The sequence below is a fragment of the Salmo trutta genome, chromosome 20, assembly GCF_901001165.1.
Source record: "Salmo trutta chromosome 20, fSalTru1.1, whole genome shotgun sequence".
Lineage (NCBI taxonomy): Eukaryota > Metazoa > Chordata > Actinopteri > Salmoniformes > Salmonidae > Salmo > Salmo trutta.
Genome location: NC_042976.1, coordinates 13,779,295 through 13,804,300, shown reverse-complemented (window position 1 = coordinate 13,804,300; position 25,006 = coordinate 13,779,295). Strand labels below are relative to the sequence as shown.

Below are 25,006 nucleotides of genomic sequence, written 5' to 3'. Positions count from 1 at the left end.
AAATACGGATAGTAACAACAATAATAATAATAATAACATTATAACAATAATACATAAATAATAATAACATTAATAATAACAATACATAAATAATAATAATAATAACATTAATAATAACAGTACTAATAACAATACTACTACTAATAATAGTAATAAAAATAAACAGTACTAATAACAATACTACTACTACTAATAATAATAGTAATAACAGTAATAACAATACTACTACTAATAATAATAATAGTAATAACAGTAATAACAATACTACTAATAATAATAATAATAGTAATAACAGTAATAACAATACTACTACAATGCTACTAGTACTAATAATAACAATAATAATAACAATAATACATAATAATAATAACATTAATAATAACAATACTTATAACAATACTACTACTGCTACCGATAATAATAGTAATAACAATAGTAATAATAACAATACTAATAACAATACTACTATTAATAATAATGGTAATAACAATAATAACAATACTAATAACAATAATAACAATAATTATAATAACAATACTAATAACAATAATAACAATACTAATAACAATAATAACAATAATTATAATAACAATACTAATAACAATAATAACAATACTAATAACAATAACAATAATTATAATAACAATACTAATAACATTAACAATAATAATACATAATTAATAATACCAATAATGATAATAACTATAATAATCATAATTATAATAATATATATAAACATTTACAACTGTAGCAATGATAAATGACCGCTGAATAGCCAAGTGGCTATTCAGCAGCCTGATGGTCTGAGGGTAGAAGCTATTGGCCAGTCTTCCAGTTATCGCCCTGATGCTCCTGTACTGCCCGCATCTGAGTGAAGGAAGCGGGGAGAACAGGCCAACCTCTGGTTTCCTGAGGTTCCTGATGATCTTCTTGGCCTTCTTGCGATACCTGGTGTTGTAAGTGTTCTGGAGGGCAGGCAGTGTGCACCCAATTGATGAGCTCGGCTGAGCACACCATCCTCTCTAGCACCTTGTGGTCCGCAGCGGTGGAGTTGCCTTATCAGGCTGTGATGCAGTCTGACAGTATGCTCTCGATGGTACTCCTATAGAACACTGTGAGGGCCCTCTGGGACAGGCCAAATTTCCTCAGCATCCTTAGGTTGGAAGAGTCGCTGACGTGCCTTCTTCCCCATGGTGTCCGTGTGGTTTGACCATTTCAGCTTCTCGGAGATGTGCACACCGATAAACTTGACGTTTTTGACTGTCTCCACGTTGATTAGGATGCCGGAGCGCCCAGCCTGGTTCCTCCTGAAGTCCCCAATCAGCTCCTTTATTTTGCTGAGGTTGCGGGAGGGGTTGTTTACCTGGCACCATGCCGTCAGAGTGCTTACCTCCTCCCTGTAGGCCGTCTTGTCGTTGTTGGTAATCAGACCAACAACGATAATATGGCAGAATATAAACAGTGTAGTTATTCACTCCGTAAGGCAATCACACGAGCTAAACATCAGTATGGAGACAGCGTGGAGTCGTAACTGAACGGCTCAGACACCAGAAGAATATGGCAGGGAGTACAGGAAATCACGGACTACAAAAGGAAAACCAGTCACGTCGCCGAGACCAACGTCTTGCTTCCGGACAGGCTGAACACATTCTTTACACGCTTTGAGGATAACACAGTGCCACCGACGCGGCCCGCTACTAAGGACTGTGGGTTCTCCTTCTCTGTGGCCGATGTGAGTAAAACATTTAAACATGTTAACCCTCGCAGGGCTGCCAGCCCAGATGGCATCCCTAGCCGCATCCTCAGAGCATGTGCAGACCAGCAGGCTGGAGTGTTAACGGACATATTCAATCTCTCCCTATCCCAGTCTGCTGTCCCCACATGCTTCAAGATGGCCACCATTGTTCCTGTATCCAAGAAGGCAAAGGTAACAGAACTAAATAACTATCTCCCCGTAGCACTCACTTCTGTCATCACGAAGTGCTTTGAGAGAGGCTTGTTAAGGATCATATCACCTCTACCTTACCTGACACCCTAAACCCACTTCACTTTGCTTACCGCCCCAATAGATCCACAGACGATGCAATCGAAATCCCTCTGCACACTGCCCTATCCCATCTGGACAAGAGGAATACTTATGTAAGAATGCTGTTTATTGACTATAGCTCAACATTAAAACTAACTGAGTCAGGTTTGTAGGCATCCTTGCTCGCACACGCTTTTTCAGGTCTACCTACAAATGTTCTATAGGATTGAGGTCAGGGTTTTGTGATGGCCACTTTTGGAAGACCCATTTGCGACCAAGCTTTAACTTCCTGACTGATGTCTTGACATGTTGCTTCAATATATCATGATGCCATCTATTTTGTGAAGTGCACCAGTCCCTCCTGAAGCAAAGCACCCCCACAACATGATGCTGCCACCCCCGTGCTTCATGGTTAGGATGGTGTTCCTCGGCTTGCAAGCCTCCCCCTTTCTCCTCCAAACATAACGATGGTCATTATGGCCAAACAGTTCTATTTTTGTTTCATCAGACCAGAGGACAATTCTCCAAAAAGTACAATCTTTGTCCCCATGTGCAGTTACAAACCATAGTCTGGCTTTTTTATGGCAGTTTTGGAGCAGTGGCTTCTTCCTTGCTGAGCGGCCTTTCAGGTTATGTTGATATAGGACTCGTTTTACTGTGGATATAGATACTTTTGTGCCTGTTTCCTCCAGCATCTTCACAAGGCCCTTTGCTGTTGTTCTGGGATTGATTTGCACTTTTCGCACCAAAGTACGTTCATCTCTAGGAGACAGAACACGTCTCCTTCCTGAGCGGTATGACGGCTGAGTGGTCCCATGGTGTTTATACTTGTGTACTATTGTTTGTACAGATGAACGTGGTACCTTCAGGCGTTTGGAAATTGCTCCCAAGGATGAACCAGACTTGTGGATGTCTCCAATATTATTTCTGAGGTCTTGGCTGATTTCTTTTGATTTTCCCATGATGTCAAGCAAAGGCACTAAGTTTGAAGGTAGGCCTTGAAATACATCCACAGGTACACCTCCAATTGACTCAAATGATGTCAATTATCTTATCAGTAGCTTCTAAAGCTATGACATCCTTTTATGGAATTTTCCAAGCTGTTTAAAGGCACAGTCACTTAGTGTATGTAAACTTCTGACCCACTGGAATTGTGATACAGTGAATTATAAGTGAAATAATCTGTCTGTAAAATTTTTGGGGAAAAATTACTTGTCATGAACAAATTAGATGTCCTAACCGACTTGCCAAAACTATAGTTTGTTAACAAGAAATATGCGGAGTCGTTGAAAAACGAGTTTTAATGACTCCAACCTAAGTGTATGTAAACTTCCCACTTCAACTGTACATCGACGGGACCGCAGTGGAGAAGGTGGAAAGCTTCAAGTTCCTTAGTGTACACATCACTGACAAACTGAAATGGACCATCCACACAGACAGTGTGGTGAAGAAGGTGCAACAGAGCCTCTTCAACCTCAGGAGCCTAAAACCCTCACAAACTTTTACAGGTGCACAATGTTGGGCTGTATCACCGCCCGGTACGGCAACTGCACCGCCCGCAACCACAAGGCTCTCCAGAGGGGGGTACGGTCTGCCCAACGAATTACCGGGGGCAAACTACCTGCCCTACAGGACACCTACAACACCCGATTTCACAGGAAGGCCAAAAAGATCATCAAGGACATCTACCACCGAGCCACTGCCTGTTCACCTCGTAACCATCCAGAAGGTGAGGTCAGTACAGGTGCATCAAAGCTGGGACCGAGAGACTGAAAAACAGCTCCTATCTCAAGGCCATCAGACTGTTAAACAGCCATCACTAGCACATTAGGGGCTGTTGCCTATTGGCATAGACTAGAAATCACTGGCTACTTTAAGGAATGGAACACTAGTCACTTTAATAATGTTTACATATCTAGCATTACTCATCTCATATGTATATACTGTATTCTATACTATTCTACTGTATCTTAGTCACTTAATGTTTACATATCTGGCATTACTCATCTCATATGTATATACTGTATTCTATACTATTCTACAGTATCTTAGTCACTTAATGTTTACATATCTGGCATTATTCATCTCATACTGTTTTCTATACTATTCTACTGTATCTTAGTCACTTAATGTTTACATATCTGGCATTATTCATCTCATACTGTTTTCTATACTATTCTACAGTATCTTAGTCACTTAATGTTTACATATCTGGCATTATTCATCTCATACTGTTTTCTATACTATTCTACAGTATCTTAGTCACTTAATGTTTACATATCTGGCATTATTCATCTCATACTGTTTTCTATACTATTCTACAGTATCTTAGTCACTTAATGTTTACATATCTGGCATTATTCATCTCATACTGTTTTCTATACTATTCTACTGTATCTTAGTCAATTCCGCTCTGACATCGCTCGTCCATATGTATATAGTCTTAATTCATTCCTACTTAGATTTGTGTGTATTGGGTATATGTTGTGTAATTTGTTAGATATTACTTGTTAGATATTACTGCACTGTCGGAGCTAGAAGCACAAGCATTTCGCTACACCCGCAATAAAATCTGCTAAACACCAATACAATTTGATTTGACCTACTACTGTGGTGTCGTCAGCAAACTTGATAATGGAGTTGGAACTGTGTGAGGCCACGCAGTCATGGGTATACAGGGAGTACAGGAGGGGACTGAGGACACACCCTTCTGGGTCCCCCTTGTTGAGAATCAGTGTCGAGGAGGTAACGTTGCCTAACTTCACCACCTGGGGCGGTCCATCAGGAAGTCCACGACCCAGCTGCATAGGGAGGAGCTCAGTCCCAGGGCCGTGAGCTTTGTGGTGAGCTGAGAGGGCACTATGGTATTGAAGGTTGAGCTGTAGTCCATGAACAGCATCGTCACAAATGCATTCCTCTTGTCCAGGTGGGTGAGGGCAGTTTGCAGTGCAATGGCAATTGCGTCATCTGTGGATCTGTCAGGGCGATAGGCAAATTGGAGAGAGTTGAGTGTGTCAGGGAGGGAGAAGGTGAATTGGAGAGGGTTGAGTGTGTCAGGGAGGGAGGAGGTGAATTGGAGAGGGTTGAGTGTGTCAGGGAGAGAGGAGGTGAATTGGAGTGTGTGTGTCAGGGAAGGAGGTGAATTGGAGAGGGTTGAGTGTGTCAGGGAGGGAGGAGTTGAATTGGAGAGGGTTGAGTGTGTCAGGGAGGGAGGAGGTGAATTGGAGAGGGTTGAGTGTGTCAGGGAGGGAGGAGGTGAATTGGAGAGGGTTGAGTGTGTCAGGGAGGGAGGAGGTGAATTGGAGAGGGTTGAGTGTGTCAGGGAGGGAGGAGGTGAATTGGAGAGGGTTGAGTGTGTCAGGGAGAGAGGAGGTGAATTGGAGAGGTTTGAGTGTGTCAGGGAAGAAGGAGGTGAATTGGAGAGGGTTGAGTGTGTCAGGGAGGGAGGAGGTGAATTGGAGAGGGTTGAGTGTGTAAGGGAGGGAGGAGGTGAATTGGAGAGGGTTGAGTGTGTCAGGGAGGGAGGAGGTGAATTGGAGAGGGTTGAGTGTGTCAGGGAGAGAGGAGGTGAATTGGAGTGTGTGTGTCAGGGAGGGAGGAGGTGAATTGGAGAGGGTTGAGTGTGTCAGGAAGGGAGGAGGTGAATTGGAGAGGGTTGAGTGTGTCAGGGAGGGAGGAGGTGAATTGGAGAGGGTTGAGTGTGTCAGGAAGGGAGGAGGTGAATTGGAGAGGGTTGAGTGTGTCAGGGAGGGAGGAGGTGAATTGGAGAGGGTTGAGTGTGTCAGGAAGGGAGGAGGTGAATTGGAGAGGGTTGAGTGTGTCAGGGAGGGAGGAGGTGAATTGGAGAGGGTTGAGTGTGTGACTAGACTCAAAGCACTTCATCATGACGGAGGTGAGTGCTACGGGACGGTAGTCATTCAGTTTAGTTACTTTCCCTTTCTTGGGCACGGGGATGATATTGGACATCTTGAAGCAGGTGGGGGTAGCGGTCTGAGCTAGAGGGGGATTGAAAATGAATGTCTTCCATTCAGTACGTCCTCCATGGAGACCATAAGCATGTAGCCCGCGATGTCCCCTGGGGCTCTCCTGGCCAGTTCCTAGCCAGCTCCTGGCCAGTTCCTGGCCAGCTCCTGGCCAGCTCCTCGGCAGCTCCTGGCCAGCTCCTCGCCAGCTCCTCGGCAGCTCCTGGCCAGCTCCTCGGCAGCTCCTGGCCAGCTCCTCGGCAGCTCCTAGCCAGCTCCTGGCCAGCTCCTCGCCAGCTCCTCGCCAGCTCCTGGCCAGCTCCTGGCCAGCTCCTAGCCAGCTCCTAGCCAGCTCCTAGCCAGCTCTTAGCCAGCTCCTCGCCAGCTAAACCATTCCAGGAAAATGAACCCCATACAATAACAGAGCTGCCAGAACCATCATTTACTCAGGTGTTTCCATTATTTTTGCCAGTTACCTTTACATACCTTTGTCAACAGAGAAGGACATATTCAACAACTAGAGACATTCAATAAACATATGCATTCATTTATAGACATATACCGAGATGCACATATTCAAAGTTCATACACAGGCACACACATTAGTGAGTGAGTCGATCCTAAGCTATCCTAGATTGAATCCAGGGGACTGACACAAGGTATTGTGTTGGCTGTGTTGACAGATTGCTATGTCTCTGTTATGGGTCTGGTTTCTATGCTGTGTGCTACTGCTAATGCATTCCTAACTGACTAGCACACAGAGCAGAGAGTGGTGGACGATGGTCAGACTGGTGATTATAGCTAAGTGTGCTCTACTCTCCGCTCAGCTCCTCTCCTCTCCGCTCAGCTCCTCTCTGCTCAGCTCCTCTCCGCTCAGCTCCTCTCCTCTCCTCTCAGCTCCTCTCCTCTCCTTTCCGCTCAGCTCCTCTCTGCTCAGCTCCTCTCTGCTCAGCTCCTCTCTGCTCAGCTCCTCTCCTCTCAGCTACTCTCCTCTCCTCTCAGCTCAGCTCCTCTCCACTCTTCTCCTCTCAGCTCAGCTCCTCTCCACTCTTCTCCTCTCAGCTCCTCTCAGCTCCTCTCCTCTCCTCTCAGCTCAGCTCCTCTCCTTTCCTTTCCTCTCCACCACAGATCCTGCTGTTCTTTTTAGGCTGTTTAGCTTCTTACCACCTGTGTCTCAGCATGGGTCCCTAAGAATGTGTTGCCATGCTGTTAGCTGCCTGTCACTGTGCGTGTGTGTGTGTGTGTGTGTGTGTGTGTCAGGGCCAGAGTACGCTCACGCATGAGTAGATCCTGTGCAGTGTGTGTGTGTGTGTGTGTGTCTCCACTGACCCACCTCACTACAGGATGCCACCGCGCGGTGGAGAGGGGTGAGCCACATACTGTCTTTGGCGTTGACCCGTGCCCCTAGAGAAAGATAGAGAGATAGAAAGATGGAGAGGGAGAGAGAGAGAGAGAGAGAGAGAGAGAGAGAGAGAGGGAGAGAGAGGGAGAGAGAGGGAGGGAGGGGGAGAGAGAGAAAGGGAGAGAGGGAGAGAGGGGGAGAGAGAGAGGGAGAGAGAGAGGGAGAGAGAGAAAGGGAGAGAGGGAGAGAGGGAGAGAGAGGGAGAGAGAGAGAGAGAGAGAGAGATGGATGGATGGATGGATGGATGGATGGATGGATGGAGAGAGAGAGAGAGAGAAAAAGAGAGATCATCTGGCATTAGCAGGGAGGTAGTGAGAGTAAAAAGCCACATTATCCAAGCAATCTGTGATAAAAGCTACTTTCTACTCTATCTATTTAAACGGCATTGTGTTATTGTAGCTAAGGCTGTAAAGCAGGGGAATAGAGTGTGATGGTTTACCAGAGAGGATGAGAAGCTCAGTGATCTCAGCATCACCCAGGAAGGCTGCAGCATGGAGCGGGGTGCGCTTCTCTGCATCCTGACAGAGAGAGAGATGGAGAGAGTTACAGGCAGCCTTCGTAGGGTTAGGCTATATATTTGATATGCGCGTGTGCATCATCCAGGAGCACTGGTACTTTTCAGTTTAAACCAACTGAAGTCACATTATTTGAGGCAAGAGGCAACAGAGTTAGACAGAGTAATCAAAAGAGCCCAACCCCACTCCACTGAACAAAAATATAAACGCAACATGTAAAGTGTTGGTCCCATGATTTATCAGCTGAAATAAAAGATCCCAGAAATGTTTCATACGCACAAAAAGCTCATTTCTCTCAAGTTTTGTGCACAAATTTGTTTACATCCCTGTTAGTGAGCATTTCTCATTTGCCAAGATAATTATCCCCCCTGACAGGTGTGGCATATCAAGAAGCTGATTAAACAGCATGATCATCCCGAGTGGCACAGTGGTCTAAGGCACTGCATCTCAGAGCTAGAGGCGTCACTACAGACACCCTGGTTCGATTCCAGGCTGTATCACAACTGGCTGTGATTGGGAGTCCGGTGCACAATTGGCCCAGCATCATCCGGGTTTGGCCAGTGTAGGCCGTCATTGTAAATAAGAATTTGTTCTTAACTGACTTGCCTAGTTAAATAAAGGTTCAATTAAAAATATATATATTTATAAGATTTACACAGGTGCACCTTGTGCTGTGGACAATAAAAGGCAACTCTAAAATGTGCAGTTTTGTCACATAACACAATGCCACAGATGTCTCAAGGGAGGGTGCAATTGACATGTTGACTGCAGGAATGTCCACCAGAGCTGTTGCCAGATCATTGAATGTTAATTTCTCTACCATAAGCCGCCTCCAACATCGTTTTAGAGAATTTGGCAGTAGATCCAACCGGCCTCACAACAGCAGACCACATGTATGGCGTTGTGTGGGCGAGCGGTTTGCTGATGTCAACGTTGAGAACAGAGTGCCCTATGGTGGCGGTGGGGTTATGTTACAGGCAGGCATAAACTACGGACAACGACCACAATTGCATTTTATCAATGGCAATTTAAATGCACAGAAATACCGTGATGAGATCCTGAGGCCCATTATGAGGCACATTTATTTTAAGGCATCTGTGACCAACATATCTGTATTCCCAGCCATGTGAAATTCCTAGATTAGGGCCTAATGAATTTATTTAAATTGACTGATTTCCTCATATGAACTGTAACTCAGTAAAATCTTTGTTCAGTGGCGAGGGAAACACTGCCAGAGGCCATGGACAGGACAGTTAGCTTGGAGTGGACACAGAGCTGGCCGGGCAGAGAAGAGGATCTAACAGTCAGTATCCTATGGGATGAGCTAAGCCTATGGCTACTGGCTGTGTTACAGCGCTGGGCCAAAACATCCATTGTCCCTGTGGCCACTTGCCAGTTAGCACGCAAAACAACCCCTCAAATCCATCTGGCCTAGCCCTCCACTGACTCTCAAAAAAAAAACACATCTAAACTGGACAAAGACAAAGTTGTCATTGTAGTGCCTCTGATAGCAGCCAACAGCCCATCGAAGAGACTAAACACCCAGGAAAGAGAATGAGGGTTGGGACCAGCCGATGTCCTGTCCTGCTGGAGCAGCTAACAATATCCCTGTGTTGTTGTAAATAAACACCGGTTTGACCTTATTCCCATACTGACCCCTGGCCCACACAGGAAGTGCACAGAGAGAGGAAATAGTAGGTCTGTTTTATTCAGCATTTCCTCTGCTCTGGAGCATGGAAGTATGGTGAATGGAACATGTCTGATGGTCTTACCAGAGCGTTGATGTCTTCCGATTTGTAGATGAGCATGCGTATCTCCTCAGGGTCTCCATTGAAGATGGCCTGGACCAGAGGAGGCTGAGGATGAGACAGAGAGAAGAGAAAGGGTCAGACCATTGGGGTCATTCACTTATCCTCCTCTACAGATCAAAGGTCATTCCCTAATCCTCCTCTATAGATCCAAGGTCGTTCCCTAATCCTCCTCTATAGATCCAAGGTCATTCCCTAATCCTCCTCTATAGATCCAAGGTCGTTCCCTAATCCTCCTCTATAGATCCAAGGTCGTTCACTAATCCTCCTCTATAGATCCAAGGTCGTTCCCTAATCCTCCTCTATAGATCCAAGGTCGTTCCCTAATCCTCCTCTATAGATCCAAGGTCGTTCCCTAATCCTCCTCTATAGATCCAAGATTGTTCCCTAATCCTCCTCTATAGATCCAAGGTCGTTCCCTAACCCTCTTCTATAGATCCAAGATTGTTCCCTAATCCTCCTCTATAGATCCAAGGTCGTTCCCTAACCCTCCTCTATAGATCCAAGGTCGTTCCCTAATCCCTAATCTATAGATCCAAGGTCGTTCCCTAATCCTCCTCTATAGATCCAAGGTCGTTCACTAATCCTCCTCTATAGATCCAAGGTCGTTCCCTAATCCTCCTCTATAGATCCAAGGTTGTTCACTAATCCTACATAATAGAACAATAAAGGAAACCTTCATTGCTCTCAGATGACATTGAAACGTCAGCACAAGTAGATACATGTCTCAAACACGAGCAGGGCTAATGCAAGTCTCCCTAAATACTGATCAAGCCTATCTTCAATACGTGTCTAAACAGTCACCCTGAAATAAATCTCAAGGTATCAGATGTATCAGCTGTGTGTGTGAACAAGGAAAAAGGAGGAAAGAGGGGAGAGGTCCTTCACATGGAATCAGAGCGTTGCCAGCACGAGCAGCTGTGTGACCCTTCACTCTGTTTCAAACAGCTGGAGAAGTGACTGACTGTGTGAGACTCACTGTAGGCCTACATGTGGTAAAGGCCTAGTGCTGTAGTTAAGACTGTTGTGGATTTAATAAGACAAATGTATGAGGTTATTTACACAGAGGGAAATAAAGTCCTCCAACTCTACAAGGGAACAGCACAGCAGCATATAAACATTCATGTTAGTCTAGTGTAGTGAGTGAAGTCACAGTGCTCTCTCCAGTCTCTCTCTCAGACCTAAATAAAGGTCCAGAACATGGCTGGCATGCAGGCACAAATTATCTTTGTCAATCAGTACTAGGCCTTAGATCAGCAGGGTCAGTCAGCTTTCTGAGAAACACACTGGACTGACTGACTGGATATGAGGGTAGACAGGCCGACTATAATGAGGCTGGTCATGTCCACGTTTCAATACTTCTAAAATGGATTCTTCCACCCTTGCAGTTTTTGATTGGCGATAGCAATCACCTCACAGAAGGGAGGAAAGAAGGGTGCCTTGTAAAAGTATTTTAAAAGGACCTACCTAGCCTCAAGTCTTTGTGACAGACAAGGGGAGACATGGTTCTGAGAGCGAAACAGACTGGGGTCATGGCTAGAAGAGATACAGCTTTTGTCAAATCAATGTCAAAAGTTAAACATTTTGGCATTTCTAGCTAACCATAACACTTTCCTAACCTTAACCTAATTCTCCTTATCTGCTGCGTAAATTCTCCTAACCTGCTACGAAAAGTCAAATCTGACAAAAGCTGTACCCCAACAATGTCAAAACCACAGACTGGTCCCATATGGATGCTGTTTCTGGGTGCTGCCAAGCAGTGGCCCCTGACCATCACCATGTGATGATGACTGACAGGAACATTATTTCAACAACCTGTCAGTTACATACAACATGAAATTCAATGACAGAGAGGAATGTAAATGTAAATGTAAGACAATTGAGTCAAAGCCCTGACTGACTCAGCCCTATGCACCACAGAGTCAGGCCAGAACATGTTGCTGCATCTGAACTTCCTGTCCCCCCTCCACCTTACCGCCTCACTTCCTGTTACATTCTGTCACCTTCTCAGAGTTTACACGCAGAGAGGAAACCTAGCTCAGACAACATTTTCAGTTCTGCTTGTGGGCCACACACAGACACTGACTAATCCTATAATCTGCAAAAACCTGCACACACAATGTGTAGGCCCTACAGCTTAACTACAGCTTAACTACAGCTTAACTACAGCCTAACTACAGCCTAACTACAGCCTAACTACAGTTTAACTACAGCGTAACTACAGCGTAACTACAGCTTAACTACAGCCTAACTACAGCCTAACTACAGCCTAACTACAGCCTAACTACAGTTTAACTACAGCTTAACTACAGCCTAACTACAGCTTAACTACAGCCTAACTACAGCCTAACTACAGCTTAACTACAGCTTAACTACAGCCTAACTACAGCTTAACTACAGCCTAACTACAGCTTAACTACAGCCTAACTACAGCCTAACTACAGCTTAACTACAGCCTAACTACAGCCTAACTACAGCTTAACTACAGCCTAACTACAGCTTAACTACAGCCTAACTACAGCTTAACTACAGCTTAACTACAGCCTAACTACAGCCTAACTACAGCCTAACTACAGTCCCAGTTTTCCCATGAAGATCTAAACAGCCACAGTGGCCACTCTGCTGAAGAAGTAGTGATTTATGGGAACATGGCTCTCCTCCACATAGATTGATCCGGAATATTTTCCCGCCGTTTGACACGAGCTGTTCTCTCCCTTACCATCGGCAGACAGTATCGGAGCATGAGATAGAAACGGTCTGATAGAAACGGTCTCTGATCCTGTTAGTATCTAAAAGCCACTTGAACTGGACTGACCACCTGCTCGGATTTTCGGTCCCTTCCTGTATTATAGTGATGCTAAAATGTGTATTCTATTCTACTGAGCCATTTACTTTATGTTCATATTCTTATCTTTTATTATTTCTTATTGTTGTTGCATTGTCCAGAAGGAACCTGCAAGTAAGCACTTAATTGGATGGTGTATACCATGTGTATCCTGTACATACGACTATTAAAACCGTTTTAGCATGGGCTGTGCCATTGAGGACTTTCACCATTTTGAAGTAGTCAACTCTGTGGGACTTATTATGGGTTAAGGAAGGATCAAATAATTCCATCCAGGTCATCAGTAGGGATCAGCCAATGAATTATGCTTGTGGGAAAACATTCCATCACTGCATGTGGCAGTAAATTACCACTCCACACCCCACCACACCACACACCACCACTCCACACCCCACCACTCCTCACACCACCACACCACACACCACCACTCCACACCCCACCACTCCTCACACCACCACACCACACACCACCACTCCACACCCCACCACTCCTCACACCACCACACCACACACCACCACTCCACACACCACCACTCCACACCCCACCACTCCTCACACCACCACACCACCACTCCACACCCCACCACTCCTCACACCACCACACCACACACCACCACTCCACACCCCACCACTCCTCACACCACCACACACCACCACTCCACACCCCACCACTCCACACCCCACCACTCCTCACACCACACCACCCCTCGCCACGCCACACCACCCCTCACCACCCCACCACTTCTCACACCACACCACCCCTCGCCACGCCACACCACCCCTCACCACCCCACCACTTCTCACACCACACCACCCCTCACCACCCCACACCCCACCACTCACCGCTCCTCCCTCGCCCTGACTCCAAGGGCCAATGAATGTTGTCAAAACGAGCCCTTTGTCCAATAGGAGAGTGGCAGCTTCCTTTTCTACATTTAGAACACCATTAGGGTCAGCATCTTAAATCAACTAATCCTGTCTAAAAGGGTCCCAATGGAACCAAGAGGGGTCGCCGGCATTTGACCAAACAAACGGATGTCTCTCTGTTTTGCCCTCATCCTACACAAACTTCCTGTATCTGATAAAAACTCTGTTTTCATTCTTTGAACTACAAACAACACACATGCAATCATGTCACACACACACACACATTTTTTGGGCTGTGATTTTCCTTCCATAAGGATGTTGAATATAATAGCTGCATTGCTATTGGTGCCAGAGGGTACAGAGCAGATCTGAATCTCCGCCCCCACAGCACAGCTCCAAAATGAGAAGCTGCTGATGCCGATGATGTCGTTCTATAAATTCAATGCAGAAATAAAACCATAGGGCACATGACTGTGTTTTTCTCCTTCCCTTACTGTTGGTGGTGAGAGAGAAAATAGGTACAATTGAAGTCGGAAGTTTACATACACCTTAGCCAAATACATTTCAACTCAGTTTTTCACAATTCCTGACATTTAATCCTAGTAACAATTCCCTGTCTTAGGTCAGTTAGGATCACCACTTTATTTTAATAATGTGAAATGTCAGAATAATAGCAGAGAATGATTTATTTCAGCTTTTATTTCTTTCATTACATTCCCAGTGGGTCAGAAGTTTACATGCACTCAATTAGTATTTGGTAGCATTGCCTTTAAATTGTTTAACTTGGGTCAATTGTGTCGGGTAGCCTTCCACAAGCTTACCACAATAAGTTGGGTGAATTTTGGCCCATTCCTCCTGACAGAGCTGGTGTAACTGAGTCAGGTTTGTAGGCCTCCTTGCTCACATCCGCTTTTTCAGTTCTGCCCACAAATTTTCTATGGGATTGAGGTCAGGGCTTTGTGATGGCCAGTCCAATACTTTGACTTTGTTGTCCTTAAGCCATTTTGCCACAACTTCTGGAAGTATGCTTGGGGTCATTGTCCATTTGGAAGACCCATTTGCGACCAAGCTTTAACTTCCTGACTGATGTCTTGAGATGTTTCAATATATCCACATAATATTCCCTCCTCATGATGCCATCTATTTTGTTAAGTGCACCAGTCCCTCCTGCAGCAAAGCACCCCAACAACATGATGCTGCCACCCCTGTGCTTCACGGTTGGGATAGTGTTCTTCAACTTGCAAGCCTCCCCCTTTTACCTCCAAACATAATGATGGTCATTATGGCCAAACAGTTCTATTTTGTTTCATCAGACCAGAGGACATTTCTCCAAAAAGTACGATCTTTGTCCCCATGTGCAGTTGCAAACCGTAGTCTGGCTTTTTTATGGCAGTTTTGGAGCAGTGGCTTCTCCCTTGCTGAGCGGCCTTATGTCGATATAGGAATTGTTTTACTGTGGATATAGACACGTTTGTACCTGTTCCCTCCAGCATCTTTACAAGGTCCTTTGCTGTTGTTCTGGAATTAATTTGCACTTTTCGCACCAAAGTACGTTCATCTCTAGGAGACAGAACGCGTCTCCTTCCTGAGTGGTATGACGGCTGCGTGGTCCCATGGTGTTTATACTTGTGTACTATTGTTTGTACAGATGAACGTGGTACCTTCAAGCGTTTGGAAATTGCTCCCAAGAATGAACCAGACTTGTGGAGGTCTACAATTTTTTTCTGAGGTCTTGGCTGATTTCTTTTGATTTTCCCATGATGTCAACAAAGAGTCATTGAGTTTGAAGGTAGGCCTTGAAATACATCCACAGGTACACCTCCAAATGACTCAAATGATGTCACTTAGCCTATCAGAAGCTTCTAAAGCCATGACATCATTTTCCAAGCTGTTTAAGGGCACAGTCAACTTAGTTTATGTAAACTGGAATTGTGATACAGTGAATTATAAGTGAAATAATTTGTCTGTAAACAATCGTTGGAAAAATTACTTGTGTCATGCACAAAGTAGATGTCCTAACCGACTTGCCAAAAGTATAGTTTGTTAACAAGAAATTTGTGGAGTGGTTGAATAACGAGTTTTAATGACTCCAATGTAAGTGTGTGTAAACTTCCCACTTCTACTGTATGCGTGTAAGTGTCAGTAAATACACGGGTCGTGTGTGTGTCACCTGTTAAGGACATATTGCTATCTTGATACGGAAAGGTCAGCAGCGTTCAAAAAATGTATTTAAAATAAAAAAACTGAAAAGACAACACGTCACGTCATGAGCACCCTTCAACCCCCCTCCCGAACAAACCCACACACCAACGCGCACACACACACACACACACACACACACACACACGCATACTTCCAGACGAACAATCCCATGGGGATCCAGTAAGAAGAAAAATGAAAAAAAGGGGAGGGGGCTGTCAAGACCTAATAACTTCCTGTCTCTCCCCTTCTCTGGAACACAGAGGAGGGACTAGGACAGCAGGTAACCTAGCGGTTTGGCCAGTAAGCGAAAGGACGCTGGTTTGAATCCCTGAGCCGACTAGGTGAACAAGCTGTCGATGTGCCCTTGAGCAAGGCACTAAACTCTAATTGCTCTTGTATAGTGCCTTAGGAAAGTATTCAGACCACTTGACTTTTTCCACATTTTGTTACGTTACAGCCTTTTTCTAAAATGCATTACATTTTTTTTGTATTCCCAGCAATCTACACACAATACCCCATAATGACAAAGCGAAAGCAGGTTTTTCGAAGTTTTTACAAATGTATTAAAACCAAAAAAATGAAATACCTTATTTACCTAACTATTCCGAACCTTTGCTATGAGACACGGAATTTCGGTCAGGTACATCCTGTATCCATTGATCAGCCCTGAGATGTTTCTACAACTTGATTGGAGTCCACCTGTGGTAAATTCAACATCCTATATGATTGGACATGATTTGGAAAGGCACACACCTGTCTATCTAAGCTCCCACAGTTGACAGTGCATGTCAGAGCAATAACCAAGCCTTGAGGTTGAAGGAATTGTCTGTAGAACTCTAAAACATGATTGTGTCGAGGCTCAGATCTGGGGAAGGTACCAAAAAATGTATGCAGCATTGAAGGTCCCCAAGAACACAGTGGCCTCCATCATTCTTAAATAGAAGAACTTTGGAACCACCAAGACTCTTCTTAGAGCTGTCCGCCCAGCCAAACTGAGTAATCGGGGGAGAAGGGCCTTGGTCAGGGAGGTGACCAAGAACTCGATGGTCACTCTGACAGAGCTCCAGAGTTCCTCTGTGGAGATGGGAGAACCTTCCAGAAGGACAACCATCTCTGCAGCACTCCACCAATCAGGCCTTTATGGTAGAGTGGACAGATAGAAGCTACTCCTCAGTAAAAGGCACATGACAGCCTGCTTGGAGTTTGCCAAAAGGCACCTAAAGACTCTCAGACCATGAGAAACAAGATTCTCTGGTCTGATGAAACCAAGAATGAACTCTTTGGCCTGAATGCCAAGTGTCACATCTGGAGGAAACCTGGCACCATCCCTACGGTGAAGCATGGTGGTGGCAGCATCATGCTGTGGAGATATTTGTCAGCATCAGTGACTGGGAGATTAGTCAGGATCGAGGCAAAGATGAACGGAGCAAAGTACAGAGAGATCCTTGATGAAAACCTGCTCCAGAACACTCAGGGCCTCAGACTGGGGCGAAGGTTCGCCTTCCAACAGGACAATGACCCTAAGCACACAGCCAAGACAATGCAGGAGTGGTTTAGGGACAAGTCTCTGAATGTCCTTGAGTGGCCCAGCCAGAGTCACTCACTGGTCAGTAGACACACAGAGCCATACACTTGTATAATCTCTCTGCAAACATACACATCCGTTACAACCTGTACTAACTCAAACAACCCACTGAGCATAACTGATGCTGGTTTGCGAGCACATACAGTGGTGCGTGCCTGACATAGGCTGAAATCAGATGTACAGGCGAGATAGGCCCTTGGATCACTTCCTGCAACTGCTGCTCTACACAGTTCAGACTGGGCTGATCTATAGATAAAGGCCTTGGATAAGGGACAGAGGAAGGTCAAATAGCAGCACCATTAGCATTCGGTCTCACAGATAATGCTGAGCCTCTTTATCCCTATGTGGCCTGGAGTTTTTCCTCGCCTGGGCCCCTTGTTATAGCCCATGTTTCTTGTCAGGTCATAGTCTCGAAAGTACGACCCTATAGGCAACTGTGACTACGGTCTGGTGGACTATTTAGGCATCCGCTTAAAAAAAAATACAAAATAGTAGCTAGCAAGATAGAGATCATGGAGGTTATTTTTAATGAAAGCATTTCACACGTGGCTAGCTTGAATCAACTACCTTCACTAAAACCACTACCTTCACTAAAACCACTACCTTCACTAAAACCACTACCTTCACTAAAACAACTACTTTCACTAAAACCACTACCTTCACTAAAACCACTACCTTCACACGTGGCTAGCTTGAATCAACTACCTTCACTAAAACAACTACCTTCACTAAAACCACTACCTTCACTAAAACCACTACCTTCACTAAAACCACTGCCTTCACTAAAACAACTACCTTCACACGTGGCTAGCTTGAATCAACTACCTTCACTAAAACCACTACCTTCACTAAAACCACTGCCTTCACTAAAACAACTACCTTCACTAAAACAACTACCTTCACTAAAACAACTACCTTCACTAAAACCACTGCCTTCACTAAAACCACTGCCTTCACTAAAACAACTACCTTCACTAAAACCACTACCTTCACTAAAACCACTACCTTCACTAAAACCACTACCTTCACTAAAACCACTGCCTTCACTAAAACAACTACCTTCACACGTGGCTAGCTTGAATCAACTACCTTCACTAAAACCACTACCTTCACTAAAACCACTACCTTCACTAAAACAACTACATTCACTAAAACCACTATCTTCACTAAAACCACTACCTTCACTAAAACCACTACCTTCACTAAAACCACTACCTTCACTAAAACCACTACCTTCACTAAAACCACTACCTTCACTAAAACAACTACCTTCACTAAAACAACTACCTTCACTAAAACCACTACCTTCACTAAAACCACTACCTTCACTAAAACAACTACCTTCACTAAAACCACTACCTTCACTAAAACAACTACCTTCACACGTGGCTAGCTTGAATCAACTACCTTCACTAAAACAACTACCTTCACTAAAACAACTACCTTCACTAAAACCACTACCTTCACTAAAACAACTACCTTCACTAAAACCACTACCTTCACTAAAACAACCACCTTCACACGTGGCTAGCTTGAATCAACTACCTTCACTAAAACAACTACCTTCACTAAAACAACTACCTTCACTAAAACCACTACCTTCACTAAAACAACTACCTTCACTAAAACCACTATCTTCACTAAAACAACTACCTTCACTAAAACCACTACCTTCACTAAAACCACTACCTTCACTAAAACCACTACCTTCACTAAAACCACTGCCTGCAAACGTTGGTTTTGAATCGCGATGTTCTGGCATGTCTGCCTCGTGATTCGTTGGGAGAGTTGTCTTTCTAAAGAGGGCCCACTCCTGAACAATTTATTTTCAAAGTTGCCAAAAGAGTCCATCATTGAAACCAGACAATAGTCACAGTTGCTAGGGTCGGGTTTTAGGGACTGGTCAGGTCACGCGTTCAGGAAAAACTCCAAGCCCAACAGGACTGGTGACTGAGTGAAGACTCTGATGACCCCTGTACTGTGGCTGTTGACATTATTGTCTGTTTGACCCTGTTACTCAGCACCTCTACAACAAAAACAGGCCCCTACACAGTGAAGAAAAACACCTCAGATATGTCTGTGGTAACAGCAACATTGCATTGGTGACAAGTCACTGTGCTCAACATCCCATACGCCTCTCGCTCACATCAATCTAGGAAGAGAGAAATGGGGAACTTGACTCGACAAGCCCAAAATGCACAACACATTCTTTTGACAAAACCGAGGGATGCAGCAGAAACAACTTGACAGATCATAACAGGTGCCGATAGCAACACTATAATTCATGGAGACGATAAAGGAATTCACAGCTGAATTCCGGTGGCGCGTGGCGGTGACTCAACTAGGGTACAGTTTACAGAAGAGCCATCAGAAAGTCACCCCGAAATCGTTGCCTTAATTTTAAAACGGTAAGGAGAACAAAGAACTAGGGAAATACTGCAAATGCATCTACAAAATGAGATAAGACACACCGCCCAATTTCATTCACAGCACGAGATGCCCGACACACCTCCTCGCTCGCGTAGCGGACCGCAGCTGTTCCTCCGTGCACCAGAAAAACCATTTCCTCTCACTTGCCAGCGACGCATGAAAAATGATTTCTCAATTATGTAACGTTTACAAAAACATTCCGCGTTCCCGGGACCTACTTGGGCATATCTTTATATCAACAAAGTAGCCACTATCGCAATGCATAATGAGAAAAGCTTATAGACTATCTACATCTACATATAACATTAAGGAAATATGAATTGTTTGTCAAATTGGCATAGCTACCTGTTCGACGAGTTTTAGAACAGCCATAATAATCTCGATCAATTTGGTCAGCACATCAACACACTCCCTCGAATATCAGATCATGCAATTATCTTGAAATAATATTGCAGTTCAAAATCTTCTATTTTTCCTCTTGTAGTCACTCTTGGTTGATGCAGTAGTCAGGGAAGTGAATCGTGCATCAATAATCGTTCCTTTTCTGATGCAACGCAGAACCACAGTCAGGGCCCGAGCTGTATCACGGCCCCATGGCCAGCTCCACGGACACTATCTGCGGTGAGGGGGAGTCGTGCCACCGCCACAGTGTGCGATGGGAGGAGGGAAAGAAGGAATGGCTTCTCCGACTCGACCGACTGATGTAAACAATCCGCATTTACAGTTTATGCACGGGGGAAGTTCTCTTTAAATGACCAAACACTCCTCTCTCACTTTGCAGCTCCGAAAATCTTCATGTATATGTAAAACGGGTGAACTGAGATTGCACAGGAAGTTCAAGCCTCTCGCTCTCCTACACTCAGATGCAGAATTTGAGGAGAGTCATCGCGGATTGTCAGTGCCAACGCTCGGTAGATCTCTCCCTCTGCTGCCCTCCTGTGGCTAGAATAGGGGGGAAACAATTTGAAGTAAAGTCAGAGACGGGTTTGTAAGTTGCTTTGGTAAATGTTCAGTGGCCTACAGATGCACTACAGGTGAATTACCTAGAATTGTAGATATATGAATTTGTAAGAAACAGGTTAGGATCAAGGGAGATACTAAAGTGTTTTAGTACTATATCTCTTGACATAATGATGAAAATAATCATGGCCTCCAAACCCTCAAGCTGCATACTGGACCCTATTCCAACTAAACTACTGAAAGAGCTGCTTCCTGTGCTTGGCCCTCCTATGTTGAACATAATAAACGGCTCTCTATCCACCGGATGTGTACCAAGCTCACTAAAAGTGGCAGTAATAAAGCCTCTCTTGAAAAAGCCGAATCTTGACCCAGAAATTATAAAAAACTATCGGCCTATATCGAATCTTCCATTCCTCTCAAAAAATTTTGAAAAAGTTGTTGCGCAGCAACTCACTGCCTTCCTGAAGACAAACAATGTATACGAAACGCTTCAGTCTGGTTTTAGACCCCATCATAGCACTGAGACTGCACTTGTGAAGGTGGTAAATGACCTTTTAATGACGTCAGACCGAGGCTCTGCATCTGTCCTCATGCTCCTAGATCTTAGTACCGCTTTTGATACCATCGATCACCACATTCTTTTGGAGAGATTGGAAACCCAAATTGGTCTACATGGACAAGTTCTGGCCTGGTTTAGATCTTATCTGTCGGAAAGATATCAGTCTCTGTGAATGGTTCGTCCTCTGACAAATCAATTGTAAATTTCGGTGTTCCTCAAGGTTCCGTTCTAGGACCACTATTGTTTTCACTATATATTTTACCTCTTGGGGATGTCATTAGAGACAGCCCTTGCTGTCTCTGCCTTGTCGGTTCCCCTCTTCCCACTGGGATTCTCTGCCTCTAACCCTTTTACAGGGGCTGAGTCACTGACTTACTGGTGTTCTTCCATGCCGTCCATGGGAGGGGTGCGTCACTTGAGTAGGTTGAGCCACTGACGTGGTCTTCCTGTCTGGGTTGGCGCCCCCCCCTTGGGTTGTGCCGTGGCGGTGATCTTTGTGGGCTATACTCGGCCTTGTCTTCGGACCGTAAGTTGGTGGTTGTAGATATCCCTCTAGTGGTGTGGAGGCTGTGCTTTGGCAAAGTGGGTGGGGTTATATCCTGCCTGTTTGGCCCTGTCCGGGGGTATCATCGGATGGGGCCACAGTGTCTTCTGATCCCTCCTGTCTCAGCCTCCAGTATTTATGCTGCAGTAGTTTATGTGTCGGGGGGCTAGGGTCAGTCTGTTACATCTGGAGTATTCTCTTGTCTTATCCGGTGTCCTGTGTGAATGTAAATATGCTCTCTCTAATTCTCTCTTTCTCTCTTTCTTTCTTTCTCTCGGAGGACCTGAGCCCTAGGACCATGCCTCAGGACTACCTGGCATGATGACTCCTTGCTGTCCCCAGTCCACCTGGCCATGCTGCTGCTCCAGTTTCAACTGTTCTGCCTGCGGCTACGGAACCCTGACCTGTTCACCGGAAGTGCTTGTTGCACCCTCGACAACTACTATGATTATTATTATTTGACCATGCTGGTCATTTACGAACATTTTAACATCTTGACCATGTTCTGTTATAATATCCACCCGGCAAAGCCAGAAGAGGACTGGCCACCCCTCATAGCCTGGTTCCTCTCTAGGTTTCTTCCTAGGTTTTTGGCCTTTCTCAGGAGTTTTTCCTAGGGAGTTTTTCCCAGCCACAGTGCTTCTTTCACATGCATTGCTTGCTGTTTGGGGTTTTAGGCTGGGTTTCTGTACAGCACTTTGAGATTTCAGCTGATGTACGAAGGGCTATATAAATAAATTTGATTTGATTTGATTTTGATTTCTTATGATCAATCTGAAATGCCCCTATGTCCTTATGCATTCATCTCTGTGTGCAGTATGAACAGATATGTTTACTGTTGCCTCTCTATTTCTCTTTCTGAACATACACTACCTTTTGCACAGTCAACAGGTTCAGGAAGATGCATTCCTGAGTTTATTGTGTTTTGGAGAGCAAACAGGAAATGTGTATCAGAATCAGTCATTGCCTTACTAGGTCTGGGTGGTTAGAGATACTCCTTCATATGGTAACTGGAGAATGGAACTTTGGCACAGAACTATATGGAGCATGTCTCATTGTTGTTGCATCTCTGATTTCCTGTTGACAAAATTATACAACCCGTCTCCACCACTATATAGCCACCCACACCAAATAACCACTACCCTTCAGGGGACAACTGACCCGGCAAGTACCAAGTCGTGACTAAATGTTAGTCATCCCTGACTAGTGCCCACAGGGTCCCCACCACCTATCATGGTAGCCAGAATGGTTGGCTTTTGCTTTTTTGAGGAAAAGATTCAAATTCTTCCTTCTTACATCTTCCTCATTTCATAGAGTTTAGCTAAATGTTGTTGCTCACCCATGCCCAGAAGTGTCCCACCCCACCCTACTTTCTGCAATGGTAGCCAGAATGGCTGGCTTTTTCCTTAGGAAGAGACTTAAAATCTTCCTTCTATCGTCCTCATTTATGGTGCCACATCAAATCTCATTCTAGAAAAGAGAGCAAGATTCACATACACATTACTGATACTTCAGAAAAGGTAACATTTATAAAGGTAACATTTATAGATAAAGGTAACACATAAATAATGTGCATAGGATATAAACTGAGTTAAGAACAACACATTATGAACACCTGCTCTTTCCATGACATTGACTGACCAGGTGAATCCAGGTGAAAGCTATGATCCCTTATTGATGTCACCTGTTAAATCCACTTCAATCAGTGTAGATGAAGGTGAGAAACCAAGTTAAAGAAGTATTTTTAAGCCTTAAGACATGTTTGTGTATGTGTGCCATTCAGAGGGTGAATGGACAAGACAGAATATTTAAGTGCCTTTGCACAGGGTATGGTAGTAGGTGCCAGGTGCACCGGTTTGTGTCAAGAACTGCACCGATGGTGGGTTTTTCACACAACAGTTTCCTGCGTGTATCAAAAATGGTCCACCACCCAAAGGACATCCAGTCAACTTGACACAACTGTGAGAAGCATTGGAGCCAACATGGGCCAGCATCCCTGTGGAACGCTTTAGACACCTTGAAGAGTCCATGCCCCAACGAATTGAGGCTGTTCTGAGGGCAAACGTGGGGGGTGCAACTCAATACTAGGAAGCTGTCCGTAATGTTTTGTACTCTGTATATTTTCCTCCCTAAATTCCCATTTCTGTCTGCATTCTACTGTCTGCATGAGTTAGTGTCTGCCTGTCTCTGTTGATAAGGGCAAGCAGAGGTCACAGACATATGGTTGACTGGAAGGCCAGTTATGCTGCAGCTCAGTGGCTCAGCCCAGCCTTCCCACTTAGAAAGAGACCAGACTCCGGCTGCCAACAACACAGTATGACTACACTCGCTCCAGGGCTTCTTTCTCATCCCCCCTACTACCTCCCTACAATGGAAACCCTCCCCCACCACTCACACATATACACTATATGCCGTAGGAGCAGTAGAGGCCCATGCATGCGCTGACTTTGACCCAGTTTGCAGGCAGACAGACTCCACCATGCTCATTGCTCGCTCAGCTCTTTGATATATTCTGACTCTCTTGAGGTGTGTGTGTGTGTTGAGCTCTGAGTTCCTCTTATCAGGGCTGGATGGAAAACTACCCGGGTGTCTGTCTGGGCGCTGGTCTCCCAGTTCAAGGACCGCACTCTACGAAATGGTCTTCATGAAGTGTTGGAGCTCATCCTCGGTGACTACAATTGGTTGACTATAGCCATGTTTGCCAGGCTTTTAGTGGCATGAAGGCACGGCACGAGGACAAGACTAGGTTGACTACCTCGCTCCACTGGCATTAACCCTAACTATGAGTAGCAGTGGAGGCTCCTGAAGGGAGGATGGCTCAAAGTAATGTCTGGAATGGAGCAAATGGAATGGCATCAAACACATGGAAACCATGTGTTTGCCATTTTTGATACAATTCCACACCAGCCATTACCACAAGCCCATCCTCCACAATTAAGGTGCCACCAACCTGTGATGAGCAGCCTTTTTTTAAAGCCTTATTTTACCAGGTAAGTTGACTGAGAACACATTCTCATTTACAGTAACGACCTAGTTACAGGGGAGAGGAGGGATGAATGAGCCAACTGGAAGCTGGGGATGGTTAGGTGGCCATGACGGTATGAGGGCCCGATTGGGAATTAATCCAGGCCACCAGGGTTAATGCCCCTACTCATACGGTATATGAAGGAAATGACATAAGACCTTTAGATCTGTGGGAGTTCTGTTTACGTGATCTCCCTAAAAACACACCACTTCGATACTGATACAAGACTTTTCATTGCAAGTCATGAGAGCATCTTCCCAAACCTAACTCTTTTCCT

The 25,006-nt window shown here is 44.8% G+C and overlaps 1 protein-coding gene across 4 annotated transcripts in view; it reads right to left on the bottom strand.

Annotated features, from left to right (window-relative positions):
• LOC115155585 (serine/threonine-protein phosphatase 6 regulatory ankyrin repeat subunit B) overlaps positions 1–20,520 on the bottom strand; it is a 53,873-nt gene extending 33,353 nt beyond the window's left edge. For all 4 annotated transcript variants that reach the window (XM_029702319.1, XM_029702317.1, XM_029702320.1 and 1 more), the window contains exons 1-4: positions 19,987–20,520; positions 9,678–9,761; positions 7,830–7,908; positions 7,322–7,392 (exon numbers count right to left, since the gene is read on the bottom strand). In XM_029702319.1, coding sequence (XP_029558179.1) covers positions 7,322–7,392; positions 7,830–7,908; positions 9,678–9,761; positions 19,987–20,013 — 261 coding nt within the window. In that variant the 5' untranslated portion in view covers positions 20,014–20,520. The remainder of the gene's footprint in view (positions 1–7,321; positions 7,393–7,829; positions 7,909–9,677; positions 9,762–19,986) is intronic.
• Between the last annotated feature and the right edge of the window lie 4,486 nt (positions 20,521–25,006).